Genomic DNA, 26,592 nt, shown 5'->3' on the forward strand with positions numbered 1-26,592 from the left:
TGTAAATATCACTGTAAATATCACTGAAATATCACTGTAAATATCACTGTAAATATCACTGTAAATATCACTGTAAATATCACTGTAAATATCACTGTAAATATCACTGTAAATATCACTGAAATATCACTGAAATATCAGTCGTCTTTAGCTTGGCTGCTTAAGCCTATTTACTTTGCCATGTGCAGGATATAGCCGATCTGCAAATATCTACAAACTCACACAGCGCGTTGTGAGCTTGTAGATTGGCTATTTTCGGCACGTGACACTTCATTACAATGAGAAACCAAGCGTTAATATTGGTCATCTTTCTCCATTCATCAGAAATCGACTCGCCGCTCAGATCCAGAACTGCCTGAAAGTCCTGAAATTGGCGTCTACGATGAGGTCAACAAGAATACTACTAATCTGGATGTCACCGGTTAGTGCACATGTTAGTGTACATGTTAGTGTACATGTTAGTGTACATGTTAGTGTACATGTGCATGTGTCTAGACATGTGTGTTTATTGTGTCCTACATTTTCAATGAGGCATACAGTGCATAGTGGTGGAAAGTAACTAAGTAAATGTTCTCAAGTGCTGTAAGTACAATGCAAGTACAATTTTGAGGTATTTGTACTTAAAGTGAGTATTTACAATTTCCAATACTTTTACTTCAACTCCACTACATCTCGGATCACATTTATTTGAAAACGTAAGTTACTAGTTACGTTGTAGATTGATACATTTACCACTTCGACCCTATATACTGTACATTTCGGCCATTTGAAAAACGCCGATATACAGGCTCAGAATGCGTCGTGATGTGACGCATTGTGAGCTTGTAGATCTGCTATTTACTACGTTTTTTTCTTTTTTACATTTGAACATTTTGCATGATGAGTACTTTAACTTTTGGTGCCAGTGCCGTTGCACTTTTACTGAAGTACATTTTTAATTCCGGACTTTTACAGAGTATTTCTATCTTGCAGTATTGATAATTTTTACGCAAGTAATTTTTTAAAAACCTTTTCCACCACTGTGGACATGACATCATTATGTGAATGTGTTGCTTGTAGATCAGTGGTTCTCAACCTTTTCAGGCCGAACCCCCCAAAATAATCATATTTTAACCACCCTGAAGAGTTGAGGCATTACATTATGTATAACACGGTTCGATTGTGAAAATAGCAGATCTACATGCTCACAACGCCTCGCAACGCGAGGCGTTGTGAGCATGTAGATCTGCTATTTTCACAATTTATGTCTCTAATATTTGAAAATGTGGTCAATGTTTAATTTGTCATTGTAGAGGCATTAAAAAGTCCTTAAATTGTCACTTTAGAAATGTGCATATTGCCTCTATACACTTAAACTTTATGTTGGTTTGTTTACTGTTGAGCGAGAAAACAATGTTGCATATTAAGTTAATCATCTGGGGACCTCCCAAAATCATTTGGGGTCCCAACCCACAGGTTGAGAACCACTGATGTAGATCAAACAAGTTTGAATCGAGTTTAAAATGATAATAATAGTGATCTTGACCCAACACGGCGGTGTGTTTGTCCCAGCAGATATGGGCCCCTATGGGATGCTCTGGGAGGGGTCCTCCCCCCGGCCCGCGTCCCGGACCATCACCCACCTCACCCACATCAACATAGACAACTTCGTCCTCCACAAGGTCCTGGGCAAGGGCAGCTTCGGCAAGGTGGGGCCTCAGACACACATCATCACCAAGAGCTATTTGTTCATGGACACGGCCGGCGTCATTAAAAACAATTTCTCCTCGGCCTATGGGAAGTACAAAAGCGCAAAATGCATTTCGCTCACTTACAAGTATAGACGATTTTCCCCGAATTACGTGTAGCTGTATATCTGGAAGGCATAGAACATTACTACTATTAAAAAAAACAGTCATATTATACAGTAACTGCACTGTTGCTTTGGTGTGCATAATTTATCATTGCGACGGACACCTGTAGAGTCAACACAACTGTCGCGTTGCATTATGCAAAACCTCAATTTGGACAATCGTTTCTCCCTGTTAAATGAGCAGAATAGACTCTATTCCCCTATTTCCTGTCAGATTCCCATGGCTTCATCTGAATGGCTCAGCAGCAGCAGATTTGTAGAACTAATATTGATTGGCACCGTTATTTCGTCGCAAGAGGAGCATTGCAATGCCGTCGAGATCACACACACAGAAATCTACAATTAAGACACATACAGATCATCAAAGCAGAAACTGTTTTCTCACTTCAAACTGAACATGATGTGGAACCTTAAGTGTAAAGGTGGTTGCGCACTGCACTGTGTGTTTTCGTTGCGTTTTGGAAATCCGAAAGCCGTAGGCCAGGGAGAGAGAGAGGAAAGGGAGAGAGAGCAAGGGACTCAGTGCAACACCTGCGAAAATCGTAAAAAAAATCAACCCTGGTCCGAAAATAAATACGAAACGGGCGGCAGTGTGCAAACGTGATTGACATACGGTAACGTGAGGTTGATTTTTTTTATTTACGCACTCCGAAATTCACTCCGATATTCGGCCCGAAAAACGCAGCAGTGTGCAAAGAACTTTAGCCAGTCTTTTGTGCGGGTCTGGTAAAGTGCTGTTATTCCAACGTAACAGCAGTGTGAACAAACATTACATGTATGGTCATTTGAGGATAGGCAAGTGCTACTGTAAGTGCTATGAGCTATGCATAAGGTAAAGTGTGAAGAGGTGAGTCTTCAGACCACGGTGGAAGCTAAGGAGTGAGTCTGTAGTTCTAATGGAAGCTAGGGAGTGAGTCTGTAGTTCTAATGGAAGCTAGGGAGTGAGTGTAGTTCTAATGGAAGCTAGGGAGTGAGTCTGTAGTTCTAATGGAAGCTAGGGAGTGAGTCTGTAGTTCTAATGGAAGCTAGGGAGTGAGTGTAGTTCTAATGGAAGCTAGGGAGTGAGTCTGTAGTTCTAATGGAAGCTAGGGAGTGAGTCTGTAGTTCTAATGGAAGCTAGGGAGTGAGTGTAGTTCTAATGGAAGCTAGGGAGTGAGTCTGTAGTTCTAATGGAAGCTAGGGAGTGAGTCTGTAGTTCTAATGGAAGCTAGGGAGTGAGTGTAGTTCTAATGGAAGCTAGGGAGTGAGTCTGTAGTTCTAATGGAAGCTAGGGAGTGAGTCTGTAGTTCTAATGGAAGCTAGGGAGTGAGTGTAGTTCTAATGGAAGCTAGGGAGTGAGTCTGTAGTTCTAATGGAAGCTAGGGAGTGAGTCTGTAGTTCTAATGGAAGCTAGGGAGTGAGTCTGTAGTTCTAATGGAAGCTAGGGAGTGAGTGTAGTTCTAATGGAAGCTAGGGAGTGAGTCTGTAGTTCTAATGGAAGCTAGGGAGTGAGTCTGTAGTTCTAATGGAAGCTAGGGAGTGAGTCTGTAGTTCTAATGGAAGCTAGGGAGTGAGTCTGTAGTTCTAATGGAAGCTAGGGAGTGAGTCTGTAGTTCCAATGGAAGCTAGGGAGTGAGTCTGTAGTTCTAATGGAAGCTAGGGAGTGAGTCTGTAGTTCTAATGGAAGCTAGGGAGGGAGTCTGTAGTTCTAATGGAAGCTAGGGAGGGAGTCTGTAGTTCTAATGGAAGCTAGGGAGTGAGTCTGTAGTTCTAATGGAAGCTAGGGAGTGAGTCTGTAGTTCTAATGGAAGCTAGGGAGTGAGTGTGTAGTTCTAATGGAAGCTAGGGAGTGAGTATGTTGTTCTAATGGAAGCTAGGGAGTGAGTATGTTGTTCTAATGGAAGCTAGGGAGTGAGTGTAGTTCTAATGGAAGCTAGGGAGGGAGTCTGTAGTTCTAATGGAAGCTAGGGAGGGAGTCTGTAGTTCTAATGGAAGCTAGGGAGTGAGTCTGTAGTTCTAATGGAAGCTAGGGAGTGAGTCTGTAGTTCTAATGGAAGCTAGGGAGTGAGTCTGTAGTTCTAATGGAAGCTAGGGAAGGAGTCTGCAGTTTAATTGCAATGGGGAGTTTATTCCAGGCCGTTTATTCCAGGGAGTTTGGGGGCCAGGAGGGGGAAGAGTCTAGGGGGGGAAAGTGTCACCAGGTTAGCATTCTCCAGTGTTAGTATTACTGAGGTTAGGGTTAGGCTTAAAGGAGTAGTTCACCCTCAAAATGACTTTTTTTTCTATTGATTACTTACACCATGGAGACTAGAGTGCAATAACATTTTTTGGTTTTAGTCACATTCCTTAAACAAAAAATTGATTTGAGTAAATTTACCACCATTGATTCCGGATGGGGACCCGTTTCGAAACGGGTCCCCATCCGGAACGAATGGGGGTAAATTTATTCTTATCACATTTTTGTCTTAGGAATGCGACAAAAAACTAAAAATATTATTGAATTCTAGTCTCCATGGCGTGACTAATCAATAGAAAAAAAGTCATTTTGGGGGTGAACTACTCCTTTAAGGTTAGGTTTAGGTGTATCTTCCCCCCCCCCCCCCCCCCCCGACTTTTGTCACCTCCGCGCAGCCAATCACAGGCATCCGCTGTCTTAACCCAGTTGCTTTTTCGATACACTCGGACTGAAAGACCTGTAAAAAAACACTCTCCCCGTCTATAGGGCGAGCCAACTGTTACACCATTACATGTGGTTCCGGTTCAAATCTGCTGCTAAGCCAATCAAACACAGCTATGGGAAACCGACCCGGAACAGGAAACATCTACAGTATGTCAGTGGTTCTCAACCTTTTCAGGCTGTGACCCCCAAAATAATCATATTTTAACAGGGGACCCCCCCCCCCCCACCACCACCACCACCACCCTGAAGAGCACTAAGAGTTGAGGCATAACATTTTGTATAACACGGTTCTATCGTGAAAATAGCAGATATACATGCTCACAACGCCTCGCAACGCGAGGCGTTGTGAGCATGTACCGGTAGATCGGCTATTTTCACAATTTCTGCCTCTAATATTTGATCATTTGGCCCAATGTTTAATTTTTCATTTTAAAGCTATTAAAAAGTCCTTCAATTGTCACTTTAGAAATGTGCACATATACCCTCAGTCTATACACTTAAACTTTGTGTTGGTTTGTACGACCACTGCAGTATGCCACCTTCTCCAAACCCGAAATTACAGCAATGCACAGAGCCTCTCCACCACCCGAATCAAAAATGCCAACGCAATGGTCATGTTTTCAATAGAAGTGTTAAATCTTTCTCACACCTAATACCTGTAATCGATGTATTTGTGGATGTATTTTTGTGGACCGTGTATCTGTATATATTTGTGGTATTTGTGTATGTATTGTTATGTATGTATTTATTTTATTTATTTATAGATTTTTTTTTTAATAGCCTCCTGTGGACAGGTGTTATAAATTAGGGTTTAGCTGCAAATAGTCGGAGGCCTTAGGGAGATAGAATGGTCATTTTGTGCTAATCAGTCTAAAAGAGATTTAGCCCAGGGCATGCTCTAATGATTTAGCTAGGGCGCCCAAGTCGGTGACCTTCGGGGTCGCCACAGCGGCCAAATCAAGTTGGGCTCCCATCGACTTTCTATACAGGAGGAAAATACCCAGAAAAACATTTTTTTCTGGGTATTTAAGTAGGATGTGAGGGGTCATGATTCTGAATCCATTGCAAGCATTTGTTTTGCACAAAAAATATTCCTTGGGTTATAAATGGCCTCACAAAATGCCCACAAAACTGTGAAAAGTGATGACTCATCACTAAACCATCATTTTGTGGGCGTTTTGTGGGGCCATTTAAAGCCCAGGGAATGTTTGTGTGCAAAACAAATGCTTGCAATGGATTCAGAATCATGACAAACCCCTAGTTAGACCCCTCACATCCTCTGGGTATTTTCCTCCTGTATAGAAAGTCGATGGGAGCCCAACTTGATTTGGCCGCTGTGACGACCCCGAAGGTCGCCGACTTGGGCGGTCTAGCTAAATCATTAGAGCAAGCCCTGGGCTACTTCTGTGCAAAATTTGGCGCTTTTAGACTGATTAGCACGAAAAAAAAAACCCTAAGGCCACCGACTAAAACACTAAACACCCTGGTCTTTGTGTATAAATGTATGTTAAAAAATCTAATGCTACTGTCATATCAAATGAAATAAACATAAAATAAATACAAACATTGTCATCTTTTCCTGGGACAACTTTATGAAGTGACACTTAAACACTTAAATCTTCATCTCTGTCCTGAGCATGTGCATGGCCTATTATTACACTCTGAAAGGTACATAAAGATACCATAAGATACCAAAAAGCTATCGCTGTCACTTAATGAAGCTGTTCCAGGGAAAGGTACGGTACAATGTCCATGGTCATCACAGGCATGAATTAAACCAGTGGGTCTCAACCTGTGGGTCGGGACCCCCAAATTATATTGGGGGGAGGGGGTCCCCAGATGATTAACTTAACGTGCAACATCGTTTTCTCTCTCAAACAAACCAACATAAAGTTTAAGTCAATAGACTATAGAGGGTATCTTCACATTTCTAAAGTGGCAATTGAAGGACTTTCTAATACCTCTAAAATGACAAATTAAACATTGGCCAAATTGTCAGATATATTAGAGGCAGAAATTGTGAGAATAGACGTTCTACATGTTCACAACGCCTCGCGTTGCGAGGCGTTGTGAGCATGTAGATCGTTTTTTTTCACTATAGAACCGTGTTATACAAAATGTAATGCCTCAACTCTTAGTGCTCGTCAGGGTGGGAGGGGGTCCCCAGTTAAAATATGATTATTTTGGGGGTCGCGGCCAAAAAGGGTTGAGAACCACTGAATTAAACCAATGCAACCCCCTGCATGCACCAACATCTCAAGGTCATCTTTGTGACCTTGACCTGATTATTCCCAGCCCGAAAGTCGTCCCATCTGTTCTCGACTCTGACCTTGACCGTAATTGTGACCTTGACCTTTGACCCCTATGACCCAAGAGTTCATTATGGGTATCGGGGGGCAGCCTATACTGAACACAACTGCCAAGATTCTGCCCTTGTTTTTGACCTTGACCTTTGACCTTTTCCACCCAACTGTTGAGCATCGCGTTTCATGTTGTCTAATCTTTGTTGTTTTTGTTAAACTTAATTCTTATTTGCAGTTTGTTACATACTATTGTACATAACTTCACAGGGTCAACATTTTTACATCATTTTGATTATCACATTTTAGTCAATTTTTAACATTGCCATTCTGTTGGGTTAGATATTCAGTCCATTTCTCCAGGAACAGTTCTTCTTGTATCCTGAGTTTGTGTGTAAATCTCTCCATCACATATATTTCCAATTTGTACCCTGTCAGAGTTAAGGGGAGACCTTGAAATGTGAAAGTTTGAGAAACACTGGCATAGACAACTCTGGAGTCGTAGAAGGTGTTTTTAAGTGTTGTGTCACGTTCAGAGTTGTCCTCACGACAGCATGATAGTTTTCAGGCATATTTCTATTTTAACAGATAAACAATTGAGCCTATAACGACTAGCGTTTCTCCCCCTCTGTCTCCCAGGTGCTCTTGGCAGAGTTGAAAGGTCGTGGGGAGTACTTTGCGGTGAAGGCCCTGAAGAAGGACGTGGTGCTGATGGACGATGATGTGGAGTGCACCATGGTGGAGAAGAGAGTCCTCGCCCTGGCCTGGGACAACCCCTTCCTCACCCACCTCTACTCCACCTTCCAGACCAAGGTATCCTCCCTTTAATTAATGACACTAGTCACCCCTAGGGGGTCCTCAGAGTTGCTACAGGGGAGGCCACCAAATCTTGAACCCTAGCATCCCTATTCTGAGAGGAACATTAGGAATAGCAGATCTACTGTGTTGTGAGGTTGTAGATCGGTTATAAGAGGTTTGGAGTAGGGGAAAAAGAGAAGACATAGTAGAGGTTTTTTAAGTATTGAGGGTTTAAGTGGTTAACTGTCTGAATATACTGAATCCAACACAGCGCTACACATTGACAATACTGTCAAACTAATCTATGAAGCTACTGTATCTATGAAAACTATGGAAAAGTTTGCAACAATATGTAGTGGGGGTTTCCAACTTCTTCTCTCTCAGCTAAGGAGTCCTTGGACTGAACGTGATACTGAGAGAGTTTGTTATAAGTTTAGCTTGAACAAATCTTCGTTTTAAGTTCTGTCGGAGGTTGTCTTTGCGCAACAGTCTGTAAAGAGCTACAGCAGAGCTGGCATGTTGTGAAAACGGGAGGAATTTAAACACGGAGTTCAGACGGTTTGTTTTGTGGACTAATGCTAATATAATGGACCAGAACGTCATCATTTATTCGCATTTATTGTCTGACCCGTTTCCATTCACTAATGGGCATTTAGTTTATTCGATAAAGCCTCAAAATCCACCTCCTCCAAGCGGATAAAAGTTTTTGCGGATAATGAAAGTTTATTCGAATTTTGAAGTGTTTCCATAAAAAGATTTTTGCGCAAAACCCTTAATGCGCATTAACAGGCTTTATGGAACGCAACTAGTGACTCTTGTCTTATGTGTGTATCTGAATGAGAGCTGACAGTGACTCTTGTCTTATGTCTGTATCTGAATGAGAGCTGACAGTGACTCTTGTCTTATGTCTGTATCTGAATGAGAGCTGACAGTGACTCTTGTCTTATGTGTGTATCTGAATGAGAGCTGACAGTGACTCTTGTCTTATGTCTGTATCTGAATGAAGAGCTGACAGTGACTCTTGTCTTATGTGTGTATCTGAATGAGAGCTGACAGTGACTCTTGTCGACAGGAGCATCTGTTCTTCGTGATGGAGTATCTGAACGGAGGAGACCTGATGTTCCACATTCAGGAGAAGGGTCGCTTTGACCTCTTGAGGGCCACGTGAGTAACCCAGCCACCACGCACGCACACACACGCACGCACGCACGCACGCACGCACGCACGCACGCACGCACACGCACGCACACACACACACACTCACACATAGGGGTGGGTATCGTTCACCTTTTAATCGATACGATACCTTTTTCGATACCTGGGAATCGATACGATACCTTTTTCGATACCATTTTCGATACTTTTTATTTATTATTATTATTATTTGCCTTTTTCTAGGCTATTTTATAGACGTTGGATCATTATCATAATAATAAACATTATAGGCTATTCTCGGTTATTTACACAGTAACGAGTGTAGCCTACTAAAGCAGTCATTAAACTTTCAGTAGCCCAACTGTTACAGATGCGACCGGCAAGGGGTGCATTCAAAAGTATCGAAAGTTCGAAACAAGGTATCGTTCGTTTTTACGTGAACCGATTCTCGATAGTATCGACGTCAGTGAATCGATACCATTAAAAGTATCGCCGACGATACCCAACCCTACTCACACACACACACACACTCACACACACACACACACACACACACACACACACACACACACACACACACACACACACACACACACACACACACACACACACACACACACACACACACACACACACGCAGAGATGGTGGATGAATCCATCACCACACAAACACAGTACTAACATGCTCGCGCAGGCAACACGGACACATGCGATTGATGGAAACCAGATATCTTTCAAGTGTAGCCTGTGTTCTCTCACTCTCACTCTCTCTCTCTCTTTTCATTCACCTCCCTGTTATTGGTTTTCACTTCAAACACTTTACCAGGTGTCAGGTGCCGTGACACCAGTCCAGGGTTGCGTGCAGAATATTTGGAATTCATCAATATTCATCAGTATAGCCTTGTATAGTATTTTTCAAAGGATTGATGTATCTCTTCAGTGGTGTAACTAAAGTTGTTGGTATCTGGATTCCTAATTTTAAAGATCGATCTTTCATTCTGTTGTTTTCGTTGTTTCCATGCCAATTTTTTTTGGCTCTAGGCCCGTTTTCATAATATCTTTGCTTAATATATTTCAGTTTGACTTCCACCTTTTTGTCTAGTATTTTGTTTAGTTTTCGTTTTCATCAAAATCATTTCAGTTAAACCTCCATGCTTAGTAAAACAGACCTTGAGTTGCACTGCACTTGATGAGTACTTTTTCCATCTGCCCCCAACTACCCCAACTTCCATCGAATAGATCTGCAAGCTCACAACGTGATGCGTTGTGAGCTTGTAGATCTGGTATTTTTGATGAACGTTCCCCAGAGAATAGGGATGTTGGGGTTCAACTGGTTAAACGTCAAGTATAAAGTTCTTTTTTTTGTCTGTTCTAATGGAAACGGATATTCCTCCGTGACATACTGTACCTTAGGGGGAAAGATTAGCATATATACGTTTACTAGTCCTTGCCCATTCGAACATATGTGCTCCGAATTATGTGCAGTTTGGCTTATAGGGTGTGCACAGTATGTGAGGGATTGAATGTAGGAGTCTCAGAAGTAATGTTGGAGAACCCAGACGTATCAGTGATGTCATCATGTCAGTCATCTCCAAATTTGGGCACTGTTTCAGCATGCAGCTGTTACCATTGCGGAGATGCATGCGCAGTACAGGAGGCAGTATCAGTGATGGCAGTTATCTCCAAATGTGGGCTCTGTTTTCGGACAGACAGACAGACAGACAGACAGACAGACATTCGGTCGTTCATTAGTAGGATTTACGTAGCATAATATGACATAAGACATAACCCAAAAATGCCCTGTAATTCAGGGGTGCCGTGGATGGAAAATGTTATTTCCAGGTGTGCCCTGACGGCCCCTGAGTCAGAAAAGTTTGAGAACCACTGCACTAACTATACTATACGTAGTACACTACTACACCCTAGAACCACTGCACTAACTATACGTAGTACACTACTACACTCTAGAACCACTGCACTAACTATAGTACACTACTACACCCTAGAACCACTGCACTAACTATAGTACACTACAGGGCCGGATCTCCCCATAGGCAAGGGGGGGCATTGCCCCCCTAAATGCCCTGTCTGCCCCACCAAACAAGATGGCATGAAAAAATAAAAATATATATATTTCGTTTTTTTTTTTTGTTTCTTTTTTTTTATATTATGCTACAGCTGTCGCACCACCAAAACCAACACCATTTCATTATATATACATTTTAAAAACTCCGATCGCCAATGCCATCTCTCTCCCTCTCTGCACCTCAAAAGAAGTAAAACAAATAATAATGTTCCAGCCAGGCCAGCAGCTCCGCCCCCGATATGCGTTGAATGCGTAGGAGGGAACAGCAGTCAGTCTCGTCTCGACAGACAAGTACACGCACCACTTCTGGTTGCCAACTAACTTCAGTTTTGTCCAGCGCATTAAGGAACTAATCGAGAGAAGGAACAGTTTGTTTTTTAGTTGTGCTTGCAGCTTGTTTCACTTTAACTTCTGTTCTCTTTCTCTGGCTCTTTCGGTCAATATGCGTCGATTTCTGGTTTCTAAACCTCGCGACGCGAGTAGCACTGCTGCTACGGCTCCAGTCAGTCCAGAGGCAGGTTCCGAGCCGTCGTCGACTCGGGGTACAGCTGCTCCTCGACCCGACCCAAACCCTAACCCCCAATTGAGTTCCACAAGCACGGCAACAAGCTGAAAGCGTCGCCGTTCGCAACGCAGCAGCGGGCGCCGATAACAGCACACAGGGAGCAGGAGGTAGAGCTGCTGCTCCTCGACCCGACCCAAACCCTAACCCCCAATTGAGTTCCACAAGCACGGCAACACAAGCTGAAAGCTTCGCCGTACACGACGCAGCAGTGGCCGCTGCTAACAGCACTGGCTTAAGCACAACAGCACCATCACAGCCCGCTAATCTTGTGTTTCCAAAACGTCATTTTGGCAAGACAGCACGCGCATTCAGCCCGGGCTGGTACCGTGGAGGAAGACCATGGCTGGAATATTCAGTGAAGCTAGATGCGTGCTTTTGTTTTCCTTGTCGCAAATTTGGAGGAAATATAATGTCATTGTCTGTCTAGTGTCATGTCTGTCTGTCTGTCTGTCTGTCTGTCTGTCTGTCTGTCTATCTATCTAGTGTCATATCAGTGTATCAATCTATCCATCCAGTATCATATCTATCATCCATCTAGTGTCATCTCAGTGTCTCAATCTATCCAGTATCATATCTATCATCCATCTAGTCTCATATCAGTGTATCAATCTATATCTATCAGTTTATAGTATCATTTGCATTCATCTTTGTCAATCACATCAGTTTATATAGCTATCACACCAGTAACATGTCTGTCTTTTGTCATCACATTATTTATCATTTCTTTAACCTTTTGTTGTTTTTTTTGTGTTTTTTTTGAGCGGTGGTCACAACGCTCCTATACGTGGCCGTGTGTGTGGGTCTGTCTGTCTCCGTCCGTGTCTGTATGTAGCCTAAACTTCGGCGCGTAACTAGTGCCGCACCATTTACGCCACTCGCGCAATATATACATCAAAATGTGCGGCTTGGCCGGGAATGGTGTGCTATTACCTTTCGTTCCGATCCGCCTTACCATGCCGACGTAATCGGCAAAAAACGACGCTTAATTGTCCCCATTGACTTATAATGGGACAATGCAAGAAATCACTTTCAAGTATTTTTCTCTCGTAAACCATTGGAGCTACAGTTTCAAACCTCGGAGAGGAGATTCATAATGATTTTTAGAATGAATCGAAAAATAATTACATCACTCGGCCTTGGCGCTATAACGGCCCACTTTACGTTTTGGCCGTAACTCTTGAACCGTAGATCGGAAAATTAAAATTCTTTTTTCCCTGGATTCCTTGGGTCAAGACGCATCTCCCCATATAGGCCAGGATAGATTTTCCGCCATCTTGAATTTTCTCCAAAACACACTTTTTGCTCCTTTTCCTACATATTTTCTTCAAATGTCACAAAAATCGGTACACATGATCTATGAGGTGGGTAAACCACCGCTCAGTTCACACGGGTGTGATTGTTTTCTTTTTTTTTTTTTTACTTTTTTGTGTATTTTATTTCTTAAGTTCTGTGACTTGTACTGTACACAGCATGGTGTGGTGTGTCATTGGTATAAGTGTGCCAAAATGCATAGGTTTTTATGCATTTCTGGCGTTATGACCCCCTAAAAAGGTTGCCCCCCTGGCATTTCCTCTCGCCCCACCTACTACTAGAGCTTACATCCGGCCCTGGTACACTACTACACCCTGATTGATCATGGATGGGCTTCCCTCCATGGATCCTCCATGGAATGTGCTGGCCTTGTAGGGAGAGAGCAGCAGCCACTGTGTTATGATGACACATAGTGAGGGGGCAGGGGAGGTCTGTTACACTGTACACATACTGTAACTGTACACACACTCTTCATTTGAGGCCTTTACTATTTTTCATGGTCAAGAAACCCTTAACACAGTGGCACTGTGACGGCCAGACGTGGCTGAATGGATTGCTGATGTTTTGACCCACATTAGAACATTCTAAAACACAGTATCTCAAACGGTTAGTCGGAACCCATGTTTGGATCACCAATTGTATCCCCATTATTTTTCAAAAAATTAGAAAAACATTTCAAAAGACTTTGAAAAGTTTAAACAAAAAAATATATGTTTCATCAACTGAAAACAATTCCAACATTTTTCAAAAGTATTTCATGAATAAAATCAAAGAATCTAATAATCTCCATAAATAATAATAATTATAATAAAAAACGTTTAAGAAGTAATGAAAAAAGAAGATCCACAAGTTTGCAATGCGGCGTGAAGCGACGTGTTGCGAGCTTCATGTAGATCTGCTATTTTCACTAGTTTGTGTCCGGGGGAAACATTTGACTTCTCTTTAGGATCTTGAGCTAAAAAGGTTCGGGAAACCACTTTTCTAAAAATCTAGTTTAATAACCACCAAATCCCCCGTTGAGAGTTCTTTACTCGCTCTCCTTTCGTCTCACAACAACACCAGGTACGTGCACACATAGACATCAAAGGGGGCTTGAGCCCCTGCCCTTTTATCCATCTGTAAAAAGTGCCCTCTCCAGACCATGAATTCAGTTTCTACTATGGTGAAAGAAATGTAAATGCCCCTCTTTCCATGCCATACCTGAAGGCAGCATTCAAGACAATTGCCTTGTCCAAACTCTCCTGAACTTGAATGCAACATCTTATGTTGAAAGAATTGCCCTCTCTGTGTAGAAATCCATGCCTTCTCGCCACATCTCCAGTACTATAGTTAAGTGTGGTATGAAGCACTGAAAATAGCCGACCTCCAAGCTCACAATGCGTCAAGGTCTGCTATTTTCGATATTTCCACCAAAAGGCCCTTTTAGAGATTTCAGCCCCTGCCTCTCTAACATTCTCTGCACGTCCCTGAACAACACCATTGTTGTCTGGCACCGTACGGTGGTTTGTAGCGGAGCAGCTGGCTGTCGGAGGCTGTGGTCCCGTCGTGGTCACCGGACGACATGAGTTCCTCTCTGCTTTGACAAACGACCAGCGACACCCGATCCTACGTTGGCATCTGCTCTATAGCCCTCCTCTCTGTCAGCGCACAAGCCAGGGTGGATAGTTTACCCTCACAGACAGAGGGAGAGGGAGAGAGAGAGAGGGAGAGAGAGGGAGAGAGGGAGAGAACATTGACTTAACATCTTCACCATATGCATTAACCCACCAAGATCGGGAAAGCATCTTGTGTCATTTTTAGATCAGAACCACTTTAACCATCAATCCTATTAAAAAAATAGCAGATTCGTGCCGCGCTGCGCGAGCTTGTGGATCTGCTATTTTTGAAGAACCGTGAAAATGTGTTAGAATATAATGTCATTTTAAAGTGAACATGTTTAACTAAAATCTTTGCTTCTGGTGGGTCCTGGGAACAACATTTTGAGATGGGGGTCGACGGCCAAAATACATCACATTTTGTTGGTCCTTGACATGAAAAGGTTTTGAGAACAGACAGATATACAAACATACGTTTTCCAGTTCTCAAAGTGGATTCCAGGGACTCTGTGGGTTCCTTTAGAGGGGTCTAAATTGACCCTTCCAGGTCTGTAACTCTGACAGTATACAAATGGAACCAAATGGACCCTAACGGGTCCATTTGGTTCCATTTGTATACTGTCAGAGTTAGGGGAAGACCTTGAAATGTAAAAGATTGAGAACCACTTATTTAGTAGACATTTTGTAGACTCGGCCGCCGGTCTTAATGGGTTAATCATTAACCAAACAAGCACGTTTGTGCGTTAATTGTTGGCCCACAGTAAACATGCATGTACAGTACAGTATATAATTATCAGGGGTCTTCAACGTTTTCAGGCCAGGGACCCCTTCGTTGAGAAAGAGATGAAGCAGGGACCCCCACAACCTCTTCATAGATTCAATATAGTTTGATTATTTGATAGCACGAATCATCAGTGTATTTTGGATTCATGTCAATTTGTGTTTTCGGATACGCAATTAGCGACTTGAACCGTCAATACTTAACTTGACCTTTCACTCTGTACTTAGTCTGCTCTTTTTCCCCTCTACACCAAACGTCTTTGCCGAAAATAGCCGATCGAGCGTTGTGAGCTTGTAGATCGGCTATTTTTGGCTAGTTCTCAGAATATGGACGCTAGGGTTCAAGTGGAATAAAAAAGGAGAAAAGGGTTTCTATCACACAAAGATTTGGAGGACCCCCTGTAGTAACTCTGAGGACCCCCTAGGGCAGGGGTTTTCAAAGTGGGTGACGGGGCACCCTGGGGTGCCGCGACGGCAGTCCAGGGGTGAGATTTGATAATATTTGGAATTTATTTGCACAATATTTAGTATCATTTTAAACTTGAAGTACAAGGTTATTTTCTGTTAGTTCTAACCAAAATGACTATTATTTCAACGCTTTCCTCGCAACATAATCACTAAAACATCGTCACTGTCAGGCAGAAACCTCTGTCGCACAAAACTAGTGAAAACAGCCGATCTACAAGCACACAACGCCTCGCGAAATCTGCGGTTTTCACTAGTTTAGTACATTTTATAATATAGATGATAAATACAAAACAAACGGTTTTGGACATACAAGGTTTCCACCCGACAACGACGATATGCTATAAATATAAGGTGCTGGGAGTGAAAATGTATAATGTAGGGGTGCCTCCGGTTAAAAAAATATTTATAGGGTGCCCTGAGACAAAAAAGTTTGGGAACCCCTGCCCTAGGGGTCCCGGACCCCCTGTTGAAGACCCTTGGTATTTATATACATACGTACCCGCCTGTGTTTCCCAGCCTACGCGGGCTGGAGGAGGAGTGGTAATGGAAAAGTCTGTCCTGGGTTTGGTTTCCTGGTTATGCAATGGTTTTCCCCAGGCTGTAGCAGCAAGGGTGTCACTCCAAATTCTGGGCCCTGCTGGGTACAAGGATTCACTGTGGGCCCCCCATGAACTGGGAACGCATTATTATGCATTATTCTGTGCTTTAACTATTGAAAAATAGCAGATAAGCTCACTGCGAGATTGTAGATCTACAATTTTTTTTTTAAATCGTGAACATTTCTGCAAGTCTTTGAATATTTTAAAATCTTCTAAGGTTTTTTTGTTCTTTGTTTCTATGTCAGTGCGCTCAAACTTTTTCATGTGAAAACTTTTTTTCAAAATGATATGTATTTGGCCACGGACCCCCATCTCAAAATATTTAGTTCCCCAGAAGCAAAATTTTAGTTACAAATGTTCACTTAAAAATACATATATATTCAAAGATTTGCACACATTTTCACGACTTTAAAAAAACTAGCAGATCTACGAGCTCGCAGCATGGCACTGTGAGCTTGTATAGCTGCTATTTTTCAATAGCTGTAAAGTATAAAATAATTAAGGCCCTTCCACCTTGGGCCCTCGTAACTCAGTGCCACTCCCCCCCCCCCCCCACCCCTTGTGACACCCCTGAACCCAGCTGAACTGTGGAGTTTCCAGTCAACTCATTATCAGCACAAAGGCTCTGTTCATCCAATGGCTGCTGCTCACCTCTTAACCCAGTGCCACAGATAGATGATCCAGCCTCGCAGCTTTTACAAAAAACATCATTTATCTTCAACCTTACAATTAGATTCTCGCAAACCCTTTCATTCCTAGGACCCAAGTGGAGTATGCTTTAGATTAGGCCCATAGACCCCCATAGCTCTTGAGAGCGTACGAATGAAAACAAATGGACCCATTAGGGCACTGTATGCCAAACATCGGGTCACTACCCATTTGTGGGTTGCGGACACATTTTCCCTTAATTTTTGGTTTCCTACATTTAGTTTTTAATTATTATTAATTTCATGAAGAAGCTCGCAACGCGGCACGAAGCGACACATTGTGCGCTTGTAGATCTGCTATTTTCACTAGTTTGGGTCCCTGGCAAGCGTCTAGTTGTGGGCTCGCTTTCACGGATGTTATCCTCATTATTTATCTATCAGTCAGTCAGCCAGTCAGTCAGTCAGTCAGTCAGTCAGTCAGTCAGTCAGTCAGTCAGTCAGTCAAGTTCTCCTCAAGAGAGTTAAACCTAAGCCTAAAAGCAGCATCCCAAATAAGTCCTTTTACGGCCTTTTTTACGTCGGAAGTCCTTGGTATTCAATTCATGGACACAACAACTCAAAGACTGTGACTCAAAGAATACGCGTGGAGGCTTTTAGGCACAACTTTAGAATAATATGTAAGTCTTAAGATGGAAGCACTCTTTTTTTTTTAAATAGACATACATAAAGGAAAGAAAACAGTACCTCAAATTAGGGTTGTTCGATATGGCCAAAAAATAAAATCTCGATTATTTTCTCTGAAATCCCGATTTTCGATTTCGATTTCGATTTTTTGTTAAAAGAATAATACATTGTTTCAACTATTTTGTTTTCATTTAAAAAATGCAAGGAAATGATTTTTTTTTTCATTATTGTTTCATTTTTTGATTTTTTTTATATAGCCAAATAGCAAAATGCAATAAAACAATAAGGGTATTAATAATAATAACTTTAGTTGTGCAACAATCACATACAACTTAGCGTCCTTAGTGTTTCATTATCAATAGTGAGTGACAAAACAGCCAAAACAAGCCAGCTCTTGGCAGCAAGAGCCGCTGATACAAACGACCTACGGCCTGGTCGCGACTTAGGCCACGACTTGGAGGTCGTAGGTCCCGGTTCTGGAGGTTTTGCGCGATCTCGGTCGTAATTCAGCGACCTGGGAAGTCCGCGATCGAAACTCTACGCTTGCTAAGGGAAGGGACGCGAGTTTAGAAACTCTACGCTTGCTAAGGGAAGGAGCGCCGCGATCGAAACTCTACGCTTGCTAAGGGAAGGGACGCGAGTTTAGAAACTCTACGCTTGCTAAGGGAAGGAGCGCTCGTTTTCAACAGCGTCGGCAGGTTAGCTACTCAGTGTCGGCAGGTTAGGGTTAGGGTTAGGGTTAGGGTTAGGGTTAGGGTTAGGGTTAGAGTTGGGGTTAGGGTTAAGGTTAGGGTTAGAGTTAGAGTTGGGGTTAGGGTTAAGGATAGGTTTTGGTGCACCTCGCGCGGTCCAAGTGACTACAATGGAGCGCTTCCTACCTCCGGTTCAGCCAATCACAAGCTTCAAAAGGTTGAATAGCGCTGCTGCTCTAGAATATTCTGCAAAAAGACCTTTTAAATACGACCGCGGACTTCCCAGGTCGCTGAACAACGGCCCGATCGCGCAACAACGGCCCGGGGACGACCGAGGTGGCGCAACCACGGCCGGGGGTCGCGAAACTAGACCGGCCGCGACCTAACAAGTATGTACCGCGAACTACGACCTCCAGAACCGGGACCTACGACCTCCAGGTCGTGGCCTAGGTCGCGACCAGGCCGTAGGTCGTTCGTATCAGCGGCTGTCTCTCGCTCTTGGAGGCTGGTGAGGCATTTTGGTAGGCATTTCGCCTACCAAAATGTAATTCCTGGCTACGCCCCTGCCCTGCACCAATCATGCACGGAGATGTTGACTGATTGTAAACGGAGGCGAAGCGCTTCGCTTCCCGACGCAAAATTAACACAGTGACAGGGACAGTAGGAGACTACAGTCAGTAGGTGGGTAACACAGAATTAATAAGCTTCTTTCAAACTACAACAAGTAAGTAAGTTTACCAGCTCAGCAGCGTTTTGTTCTGTTTGCTGCTTGAACCATCGCGAGTGAGCGCAGTGCGGTGGTGAACTCTGCTCAGTCTGACGTGCGCTAAACGCGCATCAAAGAAATTACACATCAGATAGAAAGTAGTATTAATTTGGTGTCGGACCTTGTCGTCCTGCTTTAGGAGGACGGGGCTGTGTACTTTTTGCGCGTGCAAGGCTCCAATGAGTAAGAATTTCCCTAATTAAAGTGAAAATCGATTTTACGATTTCCATTTTTTTAAATCGTCCAAAGGAAAAAAAACGGGTTACGATTAAAAATCGATTAATCGAACAACCCTACCTCAAATGTAGTACTTCAGTACAGTAATCCTTTATGAAAATTGGTCGTTAAGGCAGTCATCTTTGGTATGTAATTCTCCTGCAATTCTCCAGTTCCCACCTGATGTTGTGTGGGAGTCCTGACTGCTCCAGGCAGCACTGAATAACCGCTAGCTTGCATAGCGTCTTAAGACTAGGACTCAAGTCTAGGATGTACAGGTCACCGTTGGGCGTGAAGCCCCATTTATCACCTCCAAAGATGAACACACGACTTCCCACCATGCAACTGTTGCTCCCCGTCCTCCAAAATGACTTATTCACCTTGAGCTTAACCTCCTTCCAGGAGAAGCTCTCTGGACTGAGTTTACACATGTCGTTGCAGGTTTCAGAAGGCTTATGTTTCTTACCACCAAATATGTACAGCTCTCCATTGTAGGCAAAGGCTGAATGCTTCCAGCGTTCTTCTGTAAGAAGCCGTGCAGAATGAGTGTCCAGCCAGCAGTTGGTCTCCGTGTCAAACACGCTGACATCGAGGCAATGCTCCTGGTCCCCTTCGCCCCCAAATACAAACATCTTCGTCCCGATGATGGTGGCAGAGTGACCTGACGAAGGAGGAGGCGGAGGAGTACCTCCGATGTTAATCAAAGACCAGACCATGGTGGTGGTGTCCAGCTTGTAGATGTCATTAAGGCATCCATCCCAGGTCCATCCTCCATAGACATACATGACCTTCCCCCAGACACAGGCTGAGTGGTCCAGTCTGCTCTTTGGAACGGCCCCAGAAACCCTAGCTGTGATCCATCTGTGCGTGTCAACCCTAAATGCATAAAGAACTAAGTTGTTGCAAAGCTCATGCACAAGCTTCCCTCCTCCCCAGATGTAGACGATGTCTTCAATGAGCACGGCCGTGTGGCCACGGCGACCACAGGGAACATCGAGGTACCCCCAATGACGTCGCCCCCAGTGACTCGTTGTAGTGACCGGGGGCAACGTCGTCCATCTCAAAGACACTGTGTTGAAGACGAACACGTTGATCTGATCTTCTCCTTCTGCAGGTTTTCTAATTCTAGCGTTCCTTTTGTAACCTCCGAATGCGTACACTTTGTGTCCCGCCGATACAGCGACACAATCGGTGATCTTTGGGGCTCCTCGCAGCTTCACCGTACAGTGCATTATCTGCCAGACCTTCAGCAACAACACTGTCCTGAAACAACACTTTCACCAGCTTGCTCTGTAAGACAGTATCATTGAACACGAGACCGTTTTATATAGGAAGCCAGTCAATGATGTCACTACTATGATGTCGTTTAGTGTGCCGTCATAGAATGTCCATATTTGGTCCAAGTTGGAGCCCAGTGTGACATTTAGGTTACAAAAGGTTCATGAGTATATTCACATCAATATTCACATAAATAGGAAACGAATGCGCCACCCTTTAATGCAAACCCCATTATACCTTTTGTCATAGGACCCGTTTTGACCATCTGTTTGCCTGTGTCCATTTATGCCCATATATGGAGATATCTGTATCTGTCTGTCTGCGTCCATTTTATGCCCATATATGGAGATCTCTGTATCTGTCTGTGTCCCTTTTATGCCCGTGTATGAAGATCTTTGTATCTGTCTGTCTGTGTCCCTTTATGCCCATGATGGAGATCTCTGTATCTGTCTGTGCCTCAGACTATAGTGGCGTTTCCATAAACTTAATCGAATTAGGGAAGCGAATTATCAGAAATACGCATTAAGACAAAGCGAATTTAGCATGTTTCCATTTGCGGGTGTCATTCGAATTAGCGACGTCGCAAGAGTTGATCAGGCTGTTTTTTTTCAGACCGTACCTGAGCACTGCACCGTCTGCACGTCTGACTGCTGTCACTCGGTCGCTGTCTAGTAGTGGGAAGAAGGGATTATCATGTCGTCATCATCATGGCCCCAAATAACTTTTAAATATATTACAATTGGCGACGAGTCTCTTACGAAATTGGCAAGAGTTCCTCTCAATACATAAAGCTACCGATTCACCGGGAAAACCGCGGTCGCGTCGCTGCACAGTGGCAGTTTCAGCGTCCTCTGGAAGGTCAGGTGGCCGATCTGGAAGCTCACAACGGCGCGGAGACGTGGATGCGAGCTGCTGTGCCTGTGAGCTTGTAGATTGGGCACTTCAGGCACGCAACACCGTGGGATGAGGAAGGGTTTGCTCGCCACCGATGGCTTAAAACGGGAGGAATTTACACATGGTCCGTGTCACTCCGTGTGTAACAAACAACAGGTTTGTTTTGTGGGCTAACGCTATACCATGGACAAAGCGGCAAGGGAAATGGACCTAGAACATCATACTTTATTCGAATGTATTGTCTGACCCGTTTCCATTCACTTTTGCGCATTTAGTTTATTCGATTAAGCCTCAAAATCCTCCTCCTCCAAGCGGATAATCTTTTTTGCGGATAATGAAAGTTTATTCGCATTTTGAAGTGTTTCCATAAAAACATTTTGCGACTAAGCCGTTAATGCGCAAAAAGTGGCTTTATGGAAACGCCTCTTATGTCAGACTATGTTGCAGACACAGTGCCAGTTCCGAAAAAACCTGATGTCAGACATCAGCTCCGCATATGGAGATTTCGAACCTTTCGAGCCGGTTCCGGAAAACCGCGTATCGGGTCGAGGCCAGACACTGCACTCCCCGCTGCGGCGGGGAACACGCGTGCCGGTTCAGGGAAACCGCGTATCGGGTCGGGTCGAGGCCGGGCACCGATGCAACAGTTAGTTGAACTAATGGATTTAATTGATTTAAAATGATGATCGATTTTATTTTAAAAAAATATATAAGATTTTGCTTATATCCTTCAAAAAAAAAGATGTGACAAATGTGGGATACTCAAATCTGGCACGTGGGTCCCTGGCCCAAAATATTTTCAGATGCACATTTCATTTGGGGGTCCTTGAGGTGAAAATGTGTGAGAACCACTGGATTAAACAACAATAGGAAGGAAGCCCAAATAAGCAAATACACAAGGCTATAAAAAAAAAAAAAAACTAACAAGCAGCTTTACAGAAAAACAGGCCCAGAGTCACTTATATTAAACCCATTTAGGCCTAGAATTATTGACTGCTTTAACTATTGAAAAATAGCAGATATACAAGCTCACAGCGCGGCACCGAGTGCCGCGCTGCGAGCTTGTAGGTCTGCTATTTTTGAAAAATCATGAACATTTTTGCAACTATTTGAATATCTCATTTTTAAAGTGAACATTTTTTTTTTTTAAAGATTTGTTTTTGGGCTTTTATGCCTTTATTGGATAGTACAGTAGACTGACAGGAAACAGGGGAGAGATGGGGAGAGACATGCGGCAAAGGTCGTCCGGATCGGGAATCGAACCGGCGACGCCGCCAGGCATCAATGCCTATATGGTATGCGCTTAGACCAGTAGGCCACCGGGCGCCCCAAAGTGAACATTTGTAACTCAAATATTGTGTTCTGGGGGGGTCCCTGATACAATATTTTGAGATGGGGGTCCATGGCCAAATACATATAATTTTGGGGGTCCTTCACATGAAAAGGTTTGAGAACCACTGACATAGCAGTCTCTCAAGAACAGACTAACTGAGCTCCAGTTAAGCGAAAAGGACCTTTTCTTTGACGATGGCTAACCAGATTGCTGACATAGAAACATATATATTTTTTTTAATCTTAGAAGGATTCAAAAGACACTTATAGAATCGGGTCAAAATTCTAATTTTCACGATTTTTCAAAAATAGCAGATCTACAAGCTTGCAGCGCGGCACTCGGTGCCGCGCTGTGAGCTTGTATATCTGCTATTTTTCAATAGTTAAAGCATAAAATGATGTTCTAAATGGGTTAAGCGGCCGTGGCAACCCGGGGCCAGCAGCAGCCGCTGGGTGATGCGGTGGTGGTGGCTTCTCTTCTCGGTTTCCTATCAGGAGCCAATCTGTTCCTCCTGACACAGATGGCAAGAGAAGCAGGTCAGTGATAGGCTAACGCACCAAGACCTGAGAAACACACAGAAATCAAGGTTCAAGGTTGTACTTTATCCTTACGTCTTTTTAGGTACATAATAAGAGTAAAACTTGTTTTTGTTTGGCATCCTTCAAAATGTCTTCTAAATCCTAATGGCTTTCTGAAAGACGCATGTTTCTTTATCTGTGGTGCTCAAAGTTTTTAATGCCAATGACCCCTAGAATTATATTTGGCCGTGGACCCCCATCTCAAAATATGTTGTTCCAGGGGACCCCCCCCCCCCCCAGAAGCAAATATATGATTGATTGATCGATTGATTGAAGACTTTATTAGAAGTTTGCTTAGGAAAAGGTACAGTTTCATGACAGTACAGTTCACTGGTACAAGGTCACATAAAGGGATTCCTTAAAAAAGCTTTTGGGCTTGTTTCAATTGGGTTCCTTTTTTAAACTCATATAACATAGAATGACAGACAAATAAAACACAGAACTATGCTGAAAATGTAAAAAAAAAAGACACTGTCGTAAAACAGGTATTTACAATAGAAATGTCAGGGGGATAGGCTTTGTTTTCTTTTACCAGTTTCGAGTAGTAGCCGCCTGTATGCTCGCTTTAAAAGAAAATATATTCAGATATTGCACGAATGTATGCGTTTCTTTTTCAAAAATGGCAGATCTACAAGCTCATAGCGTGGCACTCGGTGCCGCGCTATGAGCTTGTATATCTGCTATTTTTGAATAGCCAAAGTATAAATAAAAGAATAGTTAAAGTGGTTACATGACACACAGAGGCGTGTTCCCGGCCTTGACGGGCTAATCTCCTAGCTGATGGCCTGCGCTCAGGTTTCCCATTATGAGAGCATTATTCACCTCGTCTCCTACACCATACAAATGTCCTGCTTAATAATTCAGCTCACCTGCCCCGAACAGGGACAGGACAGCGGTGTTGAGCTCCCAAACAGTGAGGGAGGGCGGTGAGAGAGCAGCTAACAGAAAACCCTGCCATACGTTTCAATCAGCCAGATTTTCACAGGCAGGTGGTTGACATCGTGTCGCTCTTAACCGGCCCTTTTTCTTTTCTTTTCTTGTCCTCTCTCTCTCTCTAGGTTCTACTCGGCCGAGATCATTTGCGGCCTTCAGTTCTTGCACACCAAAGGGATCATCTACAGGTGGGAGCATAAGCATTGGCTGCATCTGCATACACATCGTCACTGTCGGGCAGCAACCTTGTATCTCCAAGTTTCAAATGTGTGCGTATTTTGGTAAAGTAAAGCCCTGCTTCATCATACAAGACTGTCGCACAAAACTAGTGAAAACAGCCGATCTACAAGCACACAACGCCTCGCGGTGCGAGGCGTTGTGTGCTTGTAGATCGGCTGTTTTCACTAGTTTAGTATATTTTTTAGATGATAAATACAAAACGAACGGTTTTGGACATACAAGGTTTTCACCCGACAACGACATACCGGTAGATCAGGGGTCGGCAAACTTTTGGACATTTGGACACAGTGCCATGATTTTATTTTCTTGATAGTCAGTGTGCCATATCAACATTTAAGTTTAATTATGACACCACATCAATATGAAATATTTCCAACACAATATTTATTTTTCTTCTTCTTCTTTTGAACTATTTTCTTTCACATCAGGATGTAATGCTCATTAGACTCAGAGAAATAACTCACCCACCTCCTCAGGCGGAGAATTAATTATGCGCAGGATGTCATTTGCAAGATGTGAGGGGACCTCATTTAATTTACATTTTCTTTAAATATTTTATTTTAAAAGAAAGATCCTCCCCCTCACACTTCTGCCAGTGTGCCAGTGATCACCCTCCCCTGTGCCAATGTTGGCACCAGTGCCTAAGGTTGCCTAGCCCTGGCATAGATAGATATGCATGCACTGAAGGCCATACTGTGCAACTTTTTCAGTTAAACGACATTTTCGATATTATCTTTCACTGGTATACTTTTAGTCACAATAACCATTCCACACAATGGGCCTGATTCATCAATCTGCTTGTAAATATAGTGTAAATAAAGTGACTAAATCTGGCTTATATTTCTGTCTTACCTTCAAAATCCCAGACAAAAAAAACATTGCTGAATCTGACCCTTAACTTGGGAATTGTCCTAAATGCCCGTAAGATCAAAATATCTGTGTAATTTGGCCATAAAGTACTTGATGAATTGGGCCCAATGTGTTTCTTTTGTAAAAACAACACTATAAACTGTATTTTTATTAGCAAGTGTTTGCCCCCAACACCACAGTGTGTCATTGTTTTTAATTTTGTCTTGGTTTCTATTTTTCAATCCCTAGGTGCAATTTATTTTCAACAGTGATTATATTACACTGCAAATGAGTCTAACGACTCAATGTAATTTCGAGAATAAATTAATCTTGAATGAATGACTGAATGAATGAATGTACAGTAGGCACCGGAAATGTATTTATCCATGTGTTTCAGCGTTAATAAATAAAATACCCTTTTTGTCTATCTGTCTCCAGAGATCTAAAACTGGACAACGTAATGCTGGATCACGAGGGACACATTAAAATAGCAGATTTCGGCATGTGTAAGGAGAACGTGTTTGGAGAGAACCGAGCCACGACCTTCTGTGGTACACCAGACTACATCGCTCCAGAGGTACGGATCTGCAGCCATTCTTTTGTCCCTGATTAGTGTAGATCAGGGGTTTTCAAAGTGGGTGACGGGGCACCCTGGGGTGCTGCGACGGCAGTCCAGGGGTGCCGTGAGATCATTTGATAATATCTGGAATTTATTTGGACACTTGAAAAAATATTTAGTATCATTTTAAACGTGAAGTACAAAGTTATTTTCAGTCAGTTCTAACCAAAATGGCTATTATCTCAACGTTTTCCTCGCAACATAATCACTAAAATATTGTCACTGTCGGGCAGAAACCTTGTATCTCCAAGTTTCAAATGTGTACGTCTTTTGGTAAAGCAAAGCCCTGCTTCATCATACAAGACTGTCGCACAAATCTAGTGAAAACAGACGATCTACAAGCACACAACACCTCGCATCGCGTTGAAATAGCAGTTCTACAAGCTCACAACGCGTTGCTGTGCAACGCGTTGTGAGCTTGTAGATTGGCTATTTACACTGCTGCCAAGATTTTTTCATTTTATTTATTAAATATTTTTGAAATTATGAAAAGTTTTTGTTGTTTAAATCTTGTAGATGTAGGAAACATAATAAAGGGGATATTTACTCACAACCCCCAACATGGGGTTTGTCTGTTTGGGAAACTGTAGATCAGGGGTCTTCAATGTTTTCAGGCCAAGGACCCCTTAGTTGAGAGAGAGAGACCTGAAGCAGGGACCCCCACAACCTGTTAATAGATCCCATATAGTTTCATC

General features: G+C 43.0%; 1 protein-coding gene across 1 annotated transcript in view; it reads left to right on the plus strand.

Moving 5' to 3' along the window:
• The window catches only part of LOC308287525 (protein kinase C delta type-like), a gene marked incomplete at its 3' end in the record, with an annotated part of 64,550 nt that overhangs the window by 32,264 nt on the left and 5,694 nt on the right, over positions 1-26,592 (plus strand). Inside the window, exons 10-15 of the mRNA XM_080728731.1 lie at positions 325-421; positions 1,552-1,688; positions 7,451-7,624; positions 8,682-8,773; positions 24,315-24,377; positions 25,717-25,855. Coding sequence (XP_080584857.1) covers positions 325-421; positions 1,552-1,688; positions 7,451-7,624; positions 8,682-8,773; positions 24,315-24,377; positions 25,717-25,855 — 702 coding nt within the window. The remainder of the gene's footprint in view (positions 1-324; positions 422-1,551; positions 1,689-7,450; positions 7,625-8,681; positions 8,774-24,314; positions 24,378-25,716; positions 25,856-26,592) is intronic.

This window comes from Nannobrachium achirus, assembly GCF_963921795.1.
Source record: "Nannobrachium achirus genome assembly, chromosome: 6".
Lineage (NCBI taxonomy): Eukaryota > Metazoa > Chordata > Actinopteri > Myctophiformes > Myctophidae > Nannobrachium > Nannobrachium achirus.